We start from the raw sequence: 20,306 nt of genomic DNA on the forward strand, positions 1-20,306 counted from the left end.
TTATATGCGCTGAGCACACGCCAGCCCGCAGTGAGTTTATATGCGCTGAGCACACGCCAGCCCGCAGTGAGTTTATATGCGCTGAGCACACGCCAGCCCGCAGTGAGTTTATATGCGCTGAGCACACGCCAGCCCGCGGTGAGATTATATAATGAGCTGAGCACACGCCAGCCCGCAGTGAGTTTATATGCGCTGAGCACACGCCAGCCCCCAGTGAGTTTATATGCGCTGAGCACACGCCAGCCCGCAGTGAGTTTATATGCGCTGAGCACACGCCAGCCCCCAGTGAGTTTATATGCGCTGAGCACACGCCAGCCCCCAGTGAGTTTATATGCGTTGAGCACACGCCAGCCCGCGGTGAGATTATATTATGAGCTGAGCACACGCCAGCCCGCAGTGAGAATATATTATGAGCTGAGCACACGCCAGCCCGCAGTGAGATTATATTATGAGCTGAGCACACGCCAGCCCCCGTTGTGAGTATGCAACAAACCAACTACGATTGCAGTGTGCTGCCCCGGGCTGAGGCTGCGTTTACACGGAGACAAAATGAAACGAAACGGAACGGAACGAAAACGAGCTGGCCTCGAGTCGTTTTCAAACCGTTTACACGAGAACGGCAAATCGTTTTGAACCGTTCACACGAAAACGGAAAACGGGCGATCAGGCTGGAGTTAGCACGTGCTGGCTTGGCGCAAGGGCGGGAAGTAACACGTTAGTTGGAGTTGGTACGTGCTGGTGGTCGCAAGGATTGGGTATTTCCCGCGAAATATACTCCAGCACGGAATGGTTTCCATGACCTTTTTGAAAACGTTTTGAAAACGTTTCAAAACACTTTGAAGTGCGTTTCCATTTCCTTCCGTTTAGGTATCGTTTTCGGGCGTTGTCGTGTAAACGATAGTAGTAAACGCAACGATTTCGTTCCGTTTAGGTCGTATTTCGTTGTCGTGTAAACGCAAATCGTTTTCAATCGTTGTCGTGTGAACGCAGCCTGAATTGCAGGGCTGCAAGCCATACTCATGTTATAAACCTAACAAAAATTCTCACACAATGTATTCTTCTGCTGATTTCTTTTCGCACTATGGCACATGCTTGGTGTGTTGTATCAACTCATTTATTTTTCCTGTTTTTCACATTTTTTACTTGTCCATATCAAAGTGTTTTGCAAATAGTTCCCCTTCCATAATAAAATACAATCATGCATGTCGACTAATAAACAGTGCTCACAGCACGTCCCTCTTGTTGCTGTACAAAAAGCTTCATAGATATTCAAGACACTATCGGGAATTCTCTTTATAACAATAATTGCTCTTCCGCCAGTGCATGACATCGGGGACACAACCACAGTCTTGGAAAGTGGCAAGTGTTGTCCCAGTCCATAAGAAACGGTCAAAGTCAGCCCCATCGAACTATCGGCCCATTTCCCTCCTGTCGCTCATCTCCGAGACAATGGAAGCAGTTGTTAACCGTGCTCTCACCAACTTTCTCGAACGAAATAATATACTCTCACACCACCAGTTCTGTTTTCGTCGAGGGTTAGGACCTGCTGATCTCCTAACAGGACTACACCACCAATGGAGCAAGATAGCAGCTGCTGGCAGTGCTGTACGCATCGTTGCCGTTGACATTGCGGGGCCTTCGATAAAGTCTGTTTGCGACTGCGATTTTCGTTTATATAGGTAATGAAGACAGATACGACAAATGCACACCCCCTTTTTTTGGCCAAAATGTTCTTATTTGTCACTTATCTCTGTTTTGTCTGCAGTGACTAGATTCCTGAAGTTGGGCCTTGCCAGAAAATTCGAATAATTTTAATATCTCTTTTCTTTTAGTGATTGGTGTAGCCCAGAGACCGTTTGGAGAGTGTTGTGAAGATGTATGGATATAGTGGATGGCTACAGTGGAGTCTTCGCATTGTGCGAAATCACTATGGCCTATGATCATATACATGTAGTGTGTTATGCATGTTTTGATTCTTTGTTGCCATCATAATATCCGATAATTTATCATACATCCGATATTATTGGTTAAAGTGATATTTTTACTGGATAAAATTCGTTTTGCTTTTGATATTTCGCACCGATATCACTGTAGCCGATATATTCTTATATAAAGTCACTCTATAGCCGATACGGACTGTACATGGAGCAGTGAAGAGACAGAGCTACTAGAGGCAGCAAAGCACAGATGATCTCATCATCAGTTATAAATTGAAGTTTATACTTCCCTCCGACTATGGATATGAATAAGGTGATGAGATAATAATTACGTTGATGATGTGGTTAGATATTACGAGATTGAAACTGTGCAGCCACACGTATCAAAGCATCTTCCATAACCTGAGAATACCAAACAAGGATGGGATCTGAAGAAGAGGTTGATGCGACTTTGGTGATACTTGATAGGATCTGAAGTTTTATTCTATGAATTTCTATCACTGAATAAATTCTTCGCTTGAGTGTGTCACTTACCAATGCAATTTGGCAAAAAATGCGTCAATAAAGTTTTACAGTCAAATGTTGCCCATCCAACTAAATAGTATCCAGTATTGCATGAGTACTTGACAGTTTGAAGGTATTGAATTCGTGTTGCATTAGCAAAACCGTTGGAAATGTTTGGAGGCCTGCAATCATTAACTTTGTATAGAACATTCAAGAAAAAATAGTTCAAGAACAGAATTAATCTCATGTGCAATCAATATTGTGTACAAAATCACAAAGTAAATTGATTGTCACCATCTGATCTCGAACCAGGGACCCTCACTTAGTTAAAGGCCAGCGATGCTCTAAGAACTGATTTATAGCCTAGTCGCCATCCAATCAGTGACCGCTGAACATTCCTCTCAGGCGAGTGCGACACAGCCCTTGCTGTCAACCACAGAATATACATCCAAACTAGCAAGTGGGGAATCCCAGGTCATAAATAACAAATTACTAATGTTAGTTGAGGTTTCGCAATCTGTACCTTTGCATGCGAAGATGCAAATCGCCATTAGGTCTTTACTCTATTGACGCTCGTGGCACTCGTCACGGACGTGGCCGTCCTCCAAAATATAATGCGCAGTCTGATGCTGGAGCAGCTTTGTTTGCATCCATCGCTCGTGTTAAGCCTTGGGTTTTGCATCTTTCTCACCTGTACAGCTCTATCTTCTTCTTTTTTCATTGTTTTTGGTGCGTGTTTTTGGCCGTGACGCCGAGACCTCAGGTCGGCAGAGTCATCAATGCCCCACCATCACTGCTGCGTCTCGGTGCAGCGCCTGCTCATTACTTGTCACGTTTGCCCTAGTCTCCGTACCATTGTCTTTCCATATTCTTTTCGAGCTGGTTATGTGAACGTAGTAAAAAAAATATAAAAAATCCAGTGTAGATGTACCCATGCGCGTCTTAGCCTCGACCTTCGGGGAGCTCGGCCCTTCTCAGACTAGCATGAGGAAGCGAGGGAGACCATGCCGAGAACCAATGTGACATTGGAGCTTTCATACACCTGAAGAGATGCCAGGTGAAAGGTGAAGGTGAAAGGAAGTTGAGAAACGTGCCAAGTATCAACTTCTTGCTCGCGAAATTCATCGGCTATGGCAAGTTTCAAATCTTTATTCTCACGATAGCCAGTGGCCAATAAGAGATAATAGTGTAAGAAAGGAGAAAGAGTGAGGAAGGTTTGGGTGGGCAGAGCCTAGGGGTTAATGACTACTTAAGTGTACGGGCAGGGGTGGTCGCTACACGAGCATACAGAGTTGTGCAACAGCAGGGATATCTGGGATTTGAAGAGAGTACGAGAAGGGATTTCGCGAGGCTGGGTGGGCAAGCAATTAAAGTAATGAAGGCCATGTACAGGGGAGAATGGAGACAGCGATCAGTCCGCGGAGTTGGCAAGTACCAAGTACGAGAGCGACGTTAATTTTACGAAGGTTGCTCGCTGCTAGCAGTGCGCAGCGAGAGTATATGTGGTTGGGCATAATTGTGGCACAGAGAAAAGAAGAAAAAGCGTTTTGAGTTTCTCTCTGTTGTTTACCTACTATCATATTTAATATCCATATAGTGGTTAGCCCCACCTTTGGCTGCTTTATGATAGCCCGGTGGGTGCCTATCTCCGGCCTTTGACCGAGTGCTGATGGATAATAATAATAATAACAACAACATTCTACACTGATTTGAGGGAAAGACACAAACGGAAAAGACGGAAGAAAAAATTGACTGTCACCACCAGGACTCGGACCAGGGACCCTTGCTTGTATCCAGCGATGCTCTAACCACTGAGCTATGGTGTAGTCGTCACCCAGCAGAGACCGTTCAACATTTTCTTCAGGCTTCGTAACTCACACTTCCTGTGAAGCCACACAGGCGGGTGGGACGCAGCACTCACTGTAACCCACACACGTATAAACTAGCACGCGAGGACAAGGACCCGAAGTGCCAGCTTGGATGAATCATGGTCGCACAGTTCTGATCATGAAAGACCCTGGCAAGAGTGCAGCTGATGTCACCAATTATTGACCAATTATATTACCTGCCTTCCAGTCATGTGGAAGTTATTCTCCGGCATTCTGAGCAAAAAGGTGACAGCCCTTCCTGAGGTGTCATCTCTGCTGCCTGATGATCAGAAAGGTTGCAAGCGCTGAACGTATGGCACTAAAGGTCTACTCATCATTGAACTGGCCGTTATGACGGACAGTAAGCCTTGCACAACCAATTTGGCCATGGCATGGATCGACTACAAGAAGGCCTACGACATGGTTCCTCACGTTTGAATTGAGTGCTGTTTGGAGCTGTTTGACATACACAAATCCGTACACAGACTTATGACTGTTAGCATGGCTCAGTGGAATGTTGACCTTTGGAACGGCACCAACATCTTGGGATCGGCGGCCATTCATCGCGGGATTGTCCAGGGTCACTCCTTATCCCCACTGCTGTTCAACATCTGCCACATGCCGTTCACCATGGTCTTACGGAAGGCTGACGCAGCCTACTGTTTCTAGGACCAAAATCGTACTAAGCTCAACCATCTATGGTACATGGATGACCTCAAGCTGTAAGCAAAGAAGGAAAAGGGATTGCGATCTCTTGTTCACACTGTTCATGGCTGTAGCCAATACATTGGCATGCAGTTTGGTGTAGCAAAATGCGTGACCATTGTACTAAAGGCAGGAAAGCATGCAGCCTCTGAGGAGATTTTATTGCCTGACCGCTCATCCATTAGGCCGCTACTGCCAGAAGAAACGTACAAATGACTCGGATTCCTTGAAGATGGAGGTATGGACCACTCAAGCATGAAGACGAAGATCCTGCAAGAGTACAAGTGGCGGGTGCAATGAGTACTCCGCTCAGCTCTAAACGGCCACAACATCATCAAATCCGTGAACACCCGGGCGGTGGCTTTGATACGGTACAGTGCTGGTATCTTGGCATGGACGAAAGAGGAGTTGAAATCTGTTGACAGAAGAATGGGCAAGCTTATGACTATGCATGGAGCTCTCAATACACGTTCTGATGTAGCCCGTAAGTACGTCAGTCGCAAGGAGGGTGGACGCGGTTTGCAAAGTACTCATGATGGTGTCACCATGGAGAAAAGCAATCTGCAGCGTTATGTGTTTCAGTCAGGCGAGGAACTTCTGAGGGTGGCTGCGCCCATTCTGTGACCACATATTAATGCCCCACCGGACTCCTCACAGGTGGTGAAGTGTCAGCTTCAAACAGAACACGGCCTTATGTTACCTTATGTTATTTCTATAACTTAGAACCTTCCAAGTTGGAAGGCTGTTGGAGTGCGCATCCAAGAGGTGCTAGAGCTGTTGGCCAGTTAGTTGTAGAATGCCAGTACCGTCGGTCAGTGTCGTGCAATGTTATCGTATGAGCTGATTGTTTAGTAACTGGTGGTGTTAGTGGACAGTATAGCATAACTTGTAGTTCCTTGGTCTTTCTCTTTTGTATAAATCAAACCTTTGCTCTCCATCTGAGTCAATTCCTGCACACCTGATATGCTGTCTTTATCTATACGGCGAAACGATCGTCGTGTGAATCTGCTGCTTGTTACCGCTGCTTATTGTCCATATAAATTGTCATAGTCGAAGTACAGTGCTGTTTTTTCATGATTCTTATTCGCATAGCTTCCCCTTTTATTGATCTCCGCATCTTTTGAGCCACACAAGTTGTGTGGAATGTTGCTTTGCGTTCTTGAATCGTGGTTTGACCATACTGTCCAATGGTCTTGCCAGTATTGTCATCGACATGCATGAACATCCGCCAACGTCCTTCACAGCTGAGACTTTCAGATCGTGCCTATCTTGGTTGCGCTCACCTTCCCCCCCCCCCCCTAATGTTATTTCTGTAACTTAGAACCTTCCAAGTTGGAAGGCTGTTGGAGTGCGCATTCAAGATGTGCTAGAGCTGTTAGCCTCTTAGTTGTAGAACGTCAGTACCGTCGGTCAGTGTCGTGCAATGTTATTGCATGAGCTGATTGTTTAGTACCTGGTGGTGTTAGTGGACAGTATAGCGTAACTTGTAGTTCCTTGGTCTCTCTCTTTTGTATAACTTAAAATAGGTGTTGTGTGTTTCTCTGTCTTGTTTACCTACCATCATATTTAATATCTTAATATCCATATGATGCATGGCCCCAGCTTTGGCTTCTGGATGCTAGCCTGGTGGGTGCCAATCTCCGGCCTTGCTAATGAATAATACTAGTGATAAGACTTGCAGGAGTATGTGACAGGTTGAGGGTATTGCATTTGTGACATCCGAACCACACCTTTGGGAATTTCTGGAGCACTGCAGTTCATTCATTTATATGGAGCAGTGAAGATACAGAGGCAGCAAAGCACAGATGAACTCGTTATAAGTTGAAGTGTGTACTTCCTCCGTTCAGCAAAACTTCGTTGCTTTTTTGTGTTCTTGTCATGATCTTTCTGTCGGCATTAGATAAAAATGTCAGTGATCTATTCCTTACGTAGGGTAACCGCAGTGTCGTTCATTGCTCCGACAGGCTTTTGAACCTCCGAAAAGCGTGCAGTGCTTGAAAAATCGGCCAAGAATAACAGTTACTTGACAGGATGTCACCAGAACACAACCCAGGTGAATGACACCGAAGTGCGAAGATGAGAAACAGTTGGAAAGACCGCGTGGTTCGAAGAAGTGCCCAGAATTCATGCGAAAGCCGGCCAGCCCCTGCTGTACCAACACGATGGGACCTGTCCGCACACAGCTAAAATAAATCATGAACATGTGTTTGCGGCGCAGGGGAAAGTAAAAGGGTTCAACATTCGGGTTGCTGTTCAGCCTGCCGAAAACCCCAAAGTCAACGTCGACGACATGATGTTCTTCCACAGCCTGAAGACAGACGTGTCATTCGTGGCGAAGGAAACCAGAAATGAGCTTCTGCAGGCTGTGGAAACATGCTGGCACAAGTACCCGCTGTCAAGATGAGGAACGTTTGGTTGTGTCCGTATGGCTCTTTCTATATGGCATTCTGGGGAGTCTGAGCAGCAGAGACAACAATTACCAGCACAGCAGTGGAGGTCGTCAAGCTCACAGTTCGAACGAAGAACTTGGCGATCTCCACGATCAAATTGAGGATGCCGACTCGGTGTCAGCAAGGAGTGAGTCGTCATCAAATTCAGACGAAGAATGAAGCGGGACTGCTTTGAAACGAGCTGTGTGACATCTGTAAATAACTATAACTTACTAACTCATGTGCTGCTTTTTTTCCACTTTGCAAAGCGTTTTGGTAGAATGCTTTTGACTGAACTGTAAAAATGAAACGAAGCTTTGCTTAATGGAGGAAGTACTTCACGCCAACTATGGATATGAACAAGGTGATGAGACATGTCGATGATGTGGTTCGACATTACTAGATTGAAATTAGCCACAGGTATCAAAGGAACTTCCACATACCTGTCAATAACAAGTAGGATAAGATCTGAAGTTGTTTTCTATTACGGAGCATCAGCAAATCGAATTTTCGAGTGAAATTCGAGAATCGTCACGAAAAGCACTCAATCAGTCGAAACTAGGGCTTTGTTCGAATGAAAAAATGCCCGCAAACAGAAAATACTTTTCGAATGCTCCGCGGGTGCTCTACGTACATGGCGCACTATGAGTACTTGCACTTGCGCATATAGCTACTAGTGTTTAATACATGTAGTCGTAGTGTAAGTGCACAAGGCACAGTCGAACCGGACTTCTTGACGCTTTCCTCTCTCTCGAGCTGTGAAAGGTTTTGTGAAGTGTGCTTTTTGTTCCATTTCAAGATTCTTGAATCATGGCATTTTCACCAACTACCAGCCCCGGGTATATGCCTCCTGCTCCCAGTAGCCCTGCTGACGTTGCCTCGGCATCTGTGAGTTACTCGCAGGGAGAGGGCAAATTGTGCCAAATATTTCAGGTTCGACCTCACCATGCAGGGGCGTAGCACCCGCTACGACTGGTACGACCATGGCCGTACCACTTTTCGAAAAGTGTGGTCCATCCGGAACGTGCAAAACCGTAATAAAAAAAAATCAGGATCCATCGATGCATATGCGCATCAGACTTTGACCTTTTTTCTAGACTCTTCGTAGATCTGTTATGCATCTGCAGTCGTACTGAGTACTGACACTACAACAATGTAGTCACTACTGTACTCGACTCGACTGCACACTGCGCCAGAAGTTCCCAGAACGCAGGATTTTGTGTCTTTTTTACAAAATTTTCCCGGGGGAGGTCCCCAGGACCCCCCTCCAACACGGCCTTCGGCCGCACCGACCTTCGGTCGTACCACTTCCAAAACCTCTCCTACGCCCCTGCCATGGATCTCATTCTGCTGAGGCAGTGTTGTACCCACACTCAGCTATTCCTCCGCGGGTCTCCTGATATGCAAGGGATAGCGGAGGAGCTTGGCCGAGATCCGCCTTTTCAGGGGGTCTCCAAGAGAGATCCTATCGCCAATAGCCTGAATCGGATGAAGCTTCCGCCGCTTCGCGTCATCGTCAACGGCAATGAGAAACAGTAGCAACTCCGTTCGCTCCAGGTGACCTTCAGCGAACTCAAGGAAGAGAAGCGAATCCAACAAATTAACTTGCTCGGCAACAAACGCAGACATTCCAAATCTCAAAATCCCAGTACTCAGGCTAAACAAACTCGATTCGAAAATACTGGACTGCGCTACATGCCGAACCTCTTTTTCATTCGAACTTTCGGCTGATTTGCTTTTTTTGCCATTCGAATAATTCGAAAAAAATCGATTTACTGATGCTCCGTATTACTGTATATTCTTCGCTTGAATGTCTCACTTACCCCTGCAATTTGGCAAAGAATGTTCCAATAGAGTTGTACAATCAAATGTTGCATTTCCAACTAAATTATATCCAGGATTACATGAGTAGTTGACAGTTTGAGGGTATTGTATTTGAGTTGCATTAACAAAACCATTGGAAATGTTTGGAGCCCTGCAAAAAATACCTATATATAGAACATTACAAAAAATATAAGTCGAGTACAGAATTAATCTTGTGTGCAATCAATATTGTGATCAAAGTCACAAAGAAAGGTGTGTGCCAACTTCAAATCTCGAACCAGGTACCCTCACTTAGGGCCAGTGATGCTCTGAGCACGGGGTTACAGTGCAGTTGTCATCCAAGCAGTTACCGTTAAACATTCCTCTCAGACTTTGAAAATCATGCATCCTGTTTATCCACTCAGGCGAGTGAGACACAGCCTTTGCTGCAAACCACTAAATACACATACAAGCTAGCAAGGGGGGGGACCCCAAGTCTAAATTATTAATGTTTATTGAGGTAAAGAAAAGGATCTAGGAATTACAAGTTCCGCTATAATGATTGGGTCGCGGGGCCCGGCAGATAATTCTCAAGACTTTGAAGGATTCCACTTTTCATTATGCTCGCTGTCTGCTCAAAAATAGCAGATAATCATGCGGCTTGAATTCTGCTTTTGAAAAATGGAAATAGTGGTATCGATTACTAATGTTGCAGATTGATAACAGCAAACATGTATTTTGCAGCGAACGTCATGTTCTACGAAACAGAAAAAAGTACAAGAAGCACAGAATAATTACTACCTTGCAGGTAAAACGTGGTAGTAGTCGCAAGGGCATTGTGAATTCTCACAAAAATCTTATATTATGCACTAGTATGCTAGTTTTCCTTCCCCTCTTTGGTCTTTCAATAACCTTGAACCTTCCAAGTTGGAAGGCTGTCGGTTAGCACTACGGAGATGTGTTGAAGCTAGGTGTCAGGACGTCGAATGTCTCAGTACTCTGTCAGTTTTGTGCCTAGTTGTTGCACTTTCTGACTGTATATAGTATCTAGTTACAATGGTGGAGAGTTACTCTTTATAACTCGTTTCCATAATAAATTATGTCCTTTTTCTTTTCTACATTTCCCAAGAATATCCTAGTTTTCTGCAAAATTTGCCAGACTTTTCTAGGGCTGTGCTAGGTTCTAGAAAATGCTGATTATGCTAGAAAAAATGTCTGCATTATCCACCGGGGCCTAATAATGATAGCCTGCATAGACAGCGGTCCTACCGGTAGGACCTACCCATGCCTCTAAGTTGACCTACCCATGCCTCAAACCAGTGGGTCAACCACATGGTGGTCCGCCAACTTCAAATGGGAGCACACCGATACAACAGACACAGCTGACCACCCATGCTTGGCAACTTCAACCAGGCTGGTCAGACACACAACAACATACAGGTGTCACAATACTGAGACAGTACAGCCCAACACTGAGAGGTAAATGCATTTGACCCTTCCAAAAACCAGTGTTCACGACCAAGCATTTCTCACGGCATCGCTCATTAGCATAACTTCCTCCAAGTAAATATGGCAAACCCCTGTGTGATGCCCACAGAGCCACACAGAGCCACACAGAGCCACACCGGCACAAGAAATGCACAACACGTGGACTGCACGACACTGTACAACATTACAAATGTACCTCACTTGTGTTCCCAACACCAGATGGGCGTGGAATGTTCCAGTCTTTGCTGCTAGCTATTACACAGAGGGTATACTGTAACGATCTTCCAGCAGGATAGGGTAAGCAGTTCCGCACCTTCTTTCCTTGGCAAGTGCAAATTTTGTTGGTGTTTTCAGACCTGCTACCTCCGCAGCAACATGTGCCACATGTAGTGCACTTTAGGAATTTGAGAACACTTTCTTCTTGCCATCGTCAACTTCAGCATTTCGAATTCAGAAGAGAAACCAGGATTCTTACAACCGAGCTTGCAGTCTTGATAAAAGAGAACGCAAACGGGGTCCGACTGCACGGACTCCGGAGAACGATACGCACTCTAGGGCGGAATAGTGCGGAGCGCGATGAATTCGTTAGGTGAGTAAGAGAGCTTCGACAAAGTCGGAGACCACCACGGATTCAATAACAAACATATATTATTGTGCAGGAAGGGTCACACCAATGTTCGAACACAGAAAACAGCGATTCCGGCAGTCTGACTAAGACGAGCAGGTTACAAGCATTGTGACGTGCGAAGCGACGATTTTAATGGCGGGGAGGAAGTATTCTGGATTAGGCATCAGCGGGTAATGCTAGTAAACTCAGCCGATAATGCTTTTCAGAATGCCAGCAAAAACAGGATATTATGCTCGTTTTAATGGTTTTCATGCTAGTTTAGGGCGTTTTATGCTAGCAATATATGACCAAACACACAAGCACACAAATCGCAGAAGAGTGCGCGAAAAAGCCTGTTTCCAAAGTAGGTTTAAAGATATGCACGCACAAATTGATTGTTTGGTGGTAGACTACTTCTACTCGAAAGGCACCATCGTTGTACGCAATGGTATAGTTTGCGTGGGGATGGTCATGTGGCACGTATAGGCATTTGATCAGGGAGTACGGTATTCTACGACTCTCTGACCATGACATGCTGAATATCGCCAATTATTCTAGTTTCTCCAAAAGATGCCTCATTATGCCGGGGCAATGCCCCCCCCCCCTCTGCGAACACCCCCATTGTGCTAGGTTTAATGCTAACATTACCTGCTGAGGCCTACTCTGGATACAAGAGGAGCGCCAAGAAAACTAGTATCTTCAATGCAATTGAAAATAGCAAATAGGGATAGGTTCTGAAACTTTTCCCAGCACTGAATTAAAGACTTTGCTTCATTGCCTGTGTTTCACACTTACCAATGCAAATTGGCAAATGAAGCCAGAAATACACAGTGGTCCTACAATCAAATACTGCATTTCCCGTTAAGTTGTAACCAGCATTACATGAGTAGTTGACAGTCTGAGGGAATATTATAATTGACGTGTCTACCATACCGTTGGCGATCTCCGGAGCACTGCAGCTGGGGTCTTGATATGGAGTAGTGAACAAAATAAAGACAGCAGAGCAGAGTTGATCTCGTCATAAACACAACATCACATATCTGAATCAATTGTGTATTGGGCTCCTCTTCAGTTTCTGACGCATTTTGCTTGTGAACTCACTTCAAACCTAGTGTTGAAAACCATGCTGTACCCTCCCTGAGCACACACTGACTGAGTCAAGCTCCATTAAGTGATGGTCTGCTTAGATCTTTTTTCCCCTTTTTCTGATATATGGATATGCAGAAAATTGTGTAAATATGTCTTCTATTTAGAAAAGCGATCCTGTCAGCTTTTCTATTATTGTGTTCACATGGCAGAAAAAACGACATCGCTATGCTACGTAAGTTTCTACGTAAAGGTGCTCGGTATTTCACTTAGGCTACGTAAGTCTCTACGTAACGTGCTGATCTACCAACGCGTGGTAGCCGTGTGCTGTGCACGTGCACGGCAGACATTGTGTTCAGTGCACATGCATGCAGTCCGCGGATCCGTGTTCGGATGTGCATGCGCGAGGAACTTCCTTCTTTGGAACTGCTTCTTGCATGAGCTGTTTCGGATATTTCGTCTCATGGCCTGGCTTATTTCGTTTCGGCGCTGCTGAGACCTCCTTTCGCGGAATATTACTCAATGACAGGTGAGTTGACCAGTTGCCTTTGATTCATTTGCTTGTGTTGACTCTTTCATTCAGGAAAAGTGTGCTGATTTTGGGGCGGAATGCAATAAATAATGGAAAAGTTGACAGGATCTATTTTCTAAATTTTGCTTTTCTGCTGCCGAGCTGCGAGGCCTCCTTTTACGGAATACTCGATGACAGGTGATCTCTAAGTTTACCGGTTTCCTTCGATTCATTTGCTTATGTTCACCTTTCATTTACGGAAACGTGTGCTGATTTTATTCGGATTTAGATCCATTTTTATCTCTTTGCCCTTGTCTACAGTTTGCGCAGAACGCGAGTTCAACTTCTTGACGGTAAGGCTTATGTTAGATGTGTTGTCGAAATACTCATATTCATTGTACATTGGTACGTTACAAGTAAGGCACTGGTCAGTGGCATACTATCGTTGGCAGTTCCCAATCTGGAGGGAAAGGTTCAAGTACCAATTGACCGAGTTTGAAAAATAAATTCGCATATCAGGGGAAATCTCTATTGTGGAGAGGTTCAGTAACTTGTTTGTTTCATACGAAACAAGCCAATGGGTGCAGTCCCGTCTCGTGAAAATCTCGCTTGCGCGGGCCAAGTGCACGTACGCCATGACCCGATCTCACGAAATTTCCTACGACAGTTCATTTCGCGTTCCCTGCAAGTTTCGCGTCCAAAGGTGCGAAGTTTCGCACTTCATGATGTAGAGCGAAAGTTTGTACGCATTTTCGTTTTGCAGAATCTCTCTAGTGACTCAATTGTTTCATACGTGACGAGTCAATGAGTCGGTGTGGCTTAGAATCTTTCGCTGTAGAAGAAATCTATTCGTATGTCTATTGGAGAAATAATTGTATTCACTGGTTATAAAATAGATTAAGACAAACTCACAGAATAAATAACATCGGTCCCTTGGTGTTCGTCCTAAAGAGGTTCGACTGGATATCATTCATACTCACCAAAAGATATGTAAGATTTTATCATTGTGGAGTGCCTTGTTTATCTCTCAGTACCTCCAACCATAGCCTTGCCCCTTTTCTCCTCAGGATCAGTGTAGTTGTTGGAACGAGGTTTTGGACTCAGCAATGTATTCGTTTACATTTTAATACATGTTTATTGTTCCTCCTTTGCTGTGTTGTTTTAGACAATCGTGGACTAACAGTTTGAAGTCATTGAACTACTTCCAAAAGTTGTATCGACATCAACAGGATTACGATTTCAGTTTCAATATGATGCTGGATGACCTTATCACGATAACCCATGACTATAAACCATTATAAACACAGAATCAACAAAAACATCTGCGACACGCACCTGGCGCATGGCTACATTTCTCAAATAAATCTGATTGAGGGTGGAGAAATCTGAAATATCCGAAAGGCAAGACAATTTTATGACAGAGTCATGAAATTCTGCAACAGCAACATGCACAGAATGACCTCCGTATAAAAAAAGTATCACCACCACTGCTCACATGTTTCCCCGCAGAAGAAAATGCATTATGCTAGTGCCATTTTCTGCAAGAAAAGGCTTGCACATCAATGCGTATAATATGGTATTGATATGATGTGAAAGCCATCATTTACATATTGATATAGGGAATTCCATTGATTGGTGACAGAAAAAACAAAAGAAATTATAGCAATAAAAACTGCTTTATGGCAGTTTTCTAAAAAAGGTTATTGTGTTCTAGTCCATGGACCCCGTCTAAAAAGTAAGAAATTAACGAAATGTGATAGCTGAAAATTAAAATTTCACACAAAACCTCACAATAATCACAACACTTGAAATGCTGCTTTCAACACTAAACTTGTACTGCACCAACAATTGGCAACATGCATGCATAGGAAAGAGGATCACGAGGGGAAAAGGTCTTCTGCATGTAGCTTTTCATTCTGTGTGTGATTATTGTGAGGTTTTGTGTGAAATTTTAATTTTCAGCTATCACATTTCGTTAATTTCTTACTTTTTAGACGGGGTCTATGGACTAGAACACAATAACCTTTTTTAGAAAACTGCCATAAAGCAGTTTTTATTGGTATAATTACCCTAGCAATTGGATAAACCATGTTCAGAAACGTAACATGGTGACACAAGCTCCGCTTGCTGTGGTGCTGGGCAGGTCATAACTCTGATCTCCTGGTAGCAGCGCGGGGGAATTTATTATTCTAGGTACGTTGTCTGTTGTAGTAAGATCCCAGAAAATCAGAGTGCAGGTTGTTAGCCTTACGACAGTCTGGGTCAATACAATGCTCCAGTTTGGGCTCTGTGACGTGAGATCGGATCATGCAGCACGCACGTCTCGGCTTGGTCTCTTCATACCACTGTGGCCGAATCCAACCTCGTAGCAGAAAGGTACACCCAGAGTCAGAGTATCTCCACCTGCCTTTTCGCTATGCTGCCAGCACTGAGATATCATGGGCGTAATCCCTTCCCTCGCAGAAAGTCGAATGAAGCCGCTACGAAGCGTCGCTTGCTGCTGACGAGAAAGAAGAACTGCTCCACCACAACACATCAGCAAGGACTGCAACAGTTGTGCAATATGGCCTTCATTGGGCCAGAATGATCTCTTGTGCTGGGCAGCTAGTGGCTGTGAGTTTCACATGCGTGCCACACTCCCATTTCAACATGGCCAAATTTCCGATTTCGCAAAAAGTTGGCTCCTTTTATCCCTAGGTGGAACTGTTTCACCAACTATGATAGATTGGTCCAGAGACCAAATACGCACTGAAGCAAGGTACAATAGCGAGGGATCACTGCTGTTCACGAAAACCTGCGCAGCAAGACCGACTATGTTCGCACACCGATTCAAGTTACCTAGTGATGTTTAGCCATTAAACTTTCGATTGGCAACTTGCTGAGTCCCTTGAACTAATCAGTCAAGTCAGCATGGACACGTCACCGCAAGTAGCCATGAGCGGCTATTTTGACAAGGGCAACAAAGCACCTCGTGGACGACCAAGGTTGACCCTGGCATCGTAACAGGGTTAATAGAACTTCAAAAGTAAGAGACCTGGTTGAGCGTGCCTCAATCAGTTATATGCAAAAGGTGATAGTATACATGTGGCAATGGCGCCAATGAAGGTGCTAATGGACAGGCGTAAGATGCATGAGGTGCGAGGGAGTGTAAAGTTATAGCGAACAGGGGAAACTGTTACATCATCCCCCTCCTATGGAGAGGAAGGAGCTTATAACCCAAATGCTCAAGTGGAATAGAGGACACGAAGCGCAAACAAGTGCGAGACGAAAACGGCTTCGCACTGAAGTAACACAATAAGACGACTGAAACTCCATGCAAATAAAAGTGTAATAAGCTCAACAAAATGTGTAGGGTGAAAACTAGAAGTTCAACTGCGAAACTCAGCGGGCAGAAGCCAAGGTTTTGTACTTCTGAAGTGGAACAATGTCATTACCAGATTCATCCAACAAATAATGTTCAGGCTCCCAAGTGGCATCAGAGTAGCCTTGCCACTTGACTAGGTACTGAAGCTGATTCTGCCGGCGGCGTTGACTGAGAATGTTCTCCACCATGTAGCGGGTATGACCATCAAAGTCCATGATAGGCGGAGGCGTAGGCTGTCTCCTATTAGGAATAGCGTTCTTCTCGTAGGCACGGAGTGCCGACACATTAAATACCGGGTGACAGCGGTTGGTATGAGGCAACTTGAGGTTGTAGGCATTCGGGCCGACCACCTGGGTTATAGGAAAGGGGCCAAACCACTTGGGGCGTAATTTATGGGATGGTCGGTCCCGAGCTTCAGGACAAATCGATACATATACTGTCCTATTGAGCGTAGACAATGAGTGAGAATCGTTACCTTTGGTTCACGTAAACTAGTCAATTTTGGAAAATCGTTATAATGCTCCTCGTTAGAATAATGGCTTTTACAATACATCTTGCTGTGTTAGAAGCTTTGTATGTTCGTAAACTAGATCCAGAACTATGTGTACAGAAGGAGAATGTGTTATCGTTACAGTTTTTTGGTGTCACACCTCGTGAAAGTGTGACAAGTGTTCCCTGATGTGTTCAACGTGTTTGTCTACAACTTGCAGCTGTTTTTTTGAGTTTTTAACACTTTAATCATTTTATCACTTACGTTGAAGTGTTGACTTTTTTCTTTCTTTCTTTCTCTGTATAGCTATGTGTGTTTTTCAAATTTACAACATTCCCTGTACTATCCTGAAGAGAATGGAACAAAACGTTTGATATAAAGGAAGTGTCTACTGAATTGTGTGGATTTGCGTCGTTGCATGCGAATACTTAGTATTATTATTATTCAAATAATCTACGTGGAGATAAAAGTTTAATAATAGCTATGAAAAGTACGAATGCCGCAGACATCACCAATCAACATGACAATTTGTTCACGGTTTTAGATTGGGTGTTTCCAGAATCGATTTTTTTTTCAAGCTCCGATAATCAATGGAAATATGGAACTAAAGTGATCAAGGGAAAAACAAAGGTTAAAAATCCAAAGAAGTGTGATGCATGACGAGTAAGTATTACACAAAGTGAGGGCTAAGATAAAGAGTAAGTCACAATAATAGTTATTAAAGTGTGACAAATGGGCATGAACAGTGCAGAAACAACTCGTAAACACGGGGTGCAAACTCACGAAAAAAACCTAAGTGCTCCTAGGTTTTTTTCGTGAGTTTGCACCCCGTGTTCATGAGTTGTTTCTGCACTGTTCATGCCCATTTTTCGTACTATACATACACACACACACACACACACAAGTACTACACATACACACACACCTTGGTCCTTGGTAACACTGCCATCAAATGGTCACGTGTCCCGTGTGCAGAGGTCGACAGCACTGAGTTCAGCATTGGATGTAGAAACGCCGCTCTTCTTCCCGGACAGGAAATTAGCACAGCTATGCAGTTCGAAACCACGTTTTAGAGATCCTACTCTGGTTCTGCCCGTACTAGTAGTAGTAGAATCCTAAAGGACGTTTTGGCTCTTCGTTGAGCTCATTAATTTAGTTATTACACATAGACACTCAGTGTCTTTCCACTCGGAAACAATTCTCCTCATACTTCAGTAAGAATCATTATCATTAGTATCAGAGATACTCAAACTCGTGACTGTCCTCCAAGTAGTAATGATGAGGAAGCGCCTACATCACGACGGCTGGAGTAGATATTCCCACCAGCCGTACGCGACGCAGAAAATGCTAGTGTCAGGATAAGGACATCGTGGAGGCGAATATAGACATACCGTAGAAGTCTCCGGTAAACGAAAGCAATAAGACAGGAAAAGAAGAAGACTGTATAACCATAAACGGGACAAGTCATGGCAGTAAGTATAGAACTAGAAAACGAATGGGAACAGGGTTGACTTGACATAGAACGTACATGTAACAATAAATCGTAATGTTGTCCGACGGTAACACACGGTAGCCATAAATACAAGAGATGCATGCAGCTGTCAAATCAAGTGTCAATGTACAGAGTGAAGACGCATGCAATATCTAACACTCCCTCCGTTGAGATACATAAGGCTGAACGAATGCATGTATTGTAGCTCAACAACGAATACTTATGATATTGCAAGTATTACTGGTCAAATGCGTAATCCAAAAAAAAGGAGTGTGTGTGTGTGTGTGTGTGTGAGAGAGAGAGAGAGAGAGAGAGAGAGCAGCGAACATAAATAACAGATTGTCATACTCTGCCTTGCAGGATCAACTGCTGCCGCAGACTGTTCGCTCGAGTGGCTGCCGCTCTAGATGCCCTCGGCTCCGGTACAGATGGCTGAGTGACGGGCGCTGGTACCACTGAATCAGCGGATGTGACGTCATCGGGTGTGTTACTCTCACGGTGCTCGCCTAACTCAACGGGATACAACCGTTGCAGTGGACGGCGCAAACATGTCACGCGACCGCCTTTGGTGGTGTGTTTCACGACTGCTCCGCGGACTTGTCCATCCTTGCTTGGCAGCAACTTCTCCACTCTTGCCAAATTCCATAACCCGCGGGCCACACCATCCTCGTGTATGACCACAATATCTCCCACGCCAACTTCGGCTCCGCGACTTGCAGACTTTGGTTTTCGGTGAGCATTGCGGAGCTCCAGCAAGTACTCTGCTTGCCACCTTGTCCAGAAGTGATCGGTCAGCTGTTTGATGTGGACCAGGCGACGCAACACATCATCCCGTTGCACGGTGGCCAGGTCGACATCATCCGGGTCAATCATGGGGCAGGACAGCACTCGTCTGCCGTAGATGAGGTGGGATGGAGTAAGTGGTTCTTCCATGTCCTCTGAAGACACATACGAGAGAGGCCGGCTGTTCAAGATTGCCTCTATCTCCAGCAATGTTGTGAGCAGTTCCTCGTACGTCACCTTGGAGAGGTGTAGGATCTTCTTGAGACAACGCTTGACACATCTCAGCGTTCTCTCAAAGAACCCGCCCCACCAGGGGGCCTTCTCCAGATTGAAGGTCCAACGTACGCCGTGGTCTGCCAAGCGACTAGCCACTTCTTCCACGGTGAACAGTCCTTCCAGCGACTTCGCGGCTGCCTTGAACGTCTTGCCGTTCGGACTTCACCTCTCTTGGTAGTCCAAACCGGGCAGTGAACCGTTGGAAACAACGCAGGAACGACTCTGTTGACAGATCAGGCACAAGTTCCAGATGGAGAGCGCGAGACACTGCACACGTGAACAACGCAACCTACGCCTTGCGGGTCTCATTGCCATCCTTCACGTACAGGGGACCAGCAAAATCCACGCCTGTGTACGTGAACGGAAAGTCCACGGTTGTACGGAACTGAGGTAGCGGTTGTGCTTCTGGCGTAGAGTATGATGGACCCTCGTGTCGCTTGCAGGTTGTGCATTGGTTGATAAGTCGACGTACAACTTGGCGACCTCGGACAATCCAATGCTGACTTCGTACTTCTGTCAGCGTCTCCTTGACACCATTGTGGCCAACAATTCCATGGCAACGTACCACAACAAGACTGGTGTACGGGTGGTTGGCTGGCAGTAGAACTGGGTGGATCTGACCGAACGTGAGTTTCGCATTCTGCAGTCTTCCACGACATCGCAGAACACCGCTGTTGTCTTCGTAAATACCGAACTCACGAACCCAGTTCGCATACTTCGGGTCTTGGGTTGCCTCTCTCTGAATGTCCTGAGCCCAGACCGCCTTCGCTTTCTCCATGTCGTCAGCAGAGACGAAATTCTCAAGCTGCTGCCCTTGCATACGCCTGACTGCTCGCTGTACCTGGGCCGTGACTCGTAGTAGCTTGGTCAGACTGCTGTAGCTGGTGATATCTATCACGGTGGAGATGCCCTGGGTCGGCGCAGTGCTTGCTACACATACTTGTGCCACTTTCTTCTTCTTCT

At 45.2% G+C, this 20,306-nt stretch overlaps 1 protein-coding gene across 1 annotated transcript; it reads right to left on the bottom strand.

Annotated features, from left to right (window-relative positions):
• Window positions 1–17,966: 17,966 nt before the first annotated feature.
• On the bottom strand, window positions 17,967–20,163 carry LOC135827014 (uncharacterized). Its single transcript, XM_065339536.1, has 2 exons — window positions 19,637–20,163; window positions 17,967–19,503 (listed from the first exon to the last, which is right to left on the bottom strand). Exons 1-2 carry the CDS (start codon window positions 20,161–20,163, stop codon window positions 18,627–18,629), a joined length of 1,404 nt encoding a protein of 467 aa, XP_065195608.1. The 3' UTR covers window positions 17,967–18,626.
• Window positions 20,164–20,306: the final 143 nt, after the last annotated feature.

The sequence above is a fragment of the Sycon ciliatum genome, chromosome 11, assembly GCF_964019385.1.
Source record: "Sycon ciliatum chromosome 11, ocSycCili1.1, whole genome shotgun sequence".
NCBI lineage: Eukaryota > Metazoa > Porifera > Calcarea > Leucosolenida > Sycettidae > Sycon > Sycon ciliatum.

Excerpts from the sequence above, each read along its gene's own strand:
- LOC135827014 (XM_065339536.1), bottom strand. The coding sequence starts at position 20,163 with ATGCAAGGGCAGCAGCTTGAGAATTTCGTCTCTGCTGACGACATGGAG. Across the intron at positions 19,504-19,636 it reads GGCAATGAGACCCGCAAGGC|TCCGAACGGCAAGACGTTCA; the intron begins GTAGGTTGCGTT and ends AGAGAGGTGAAG.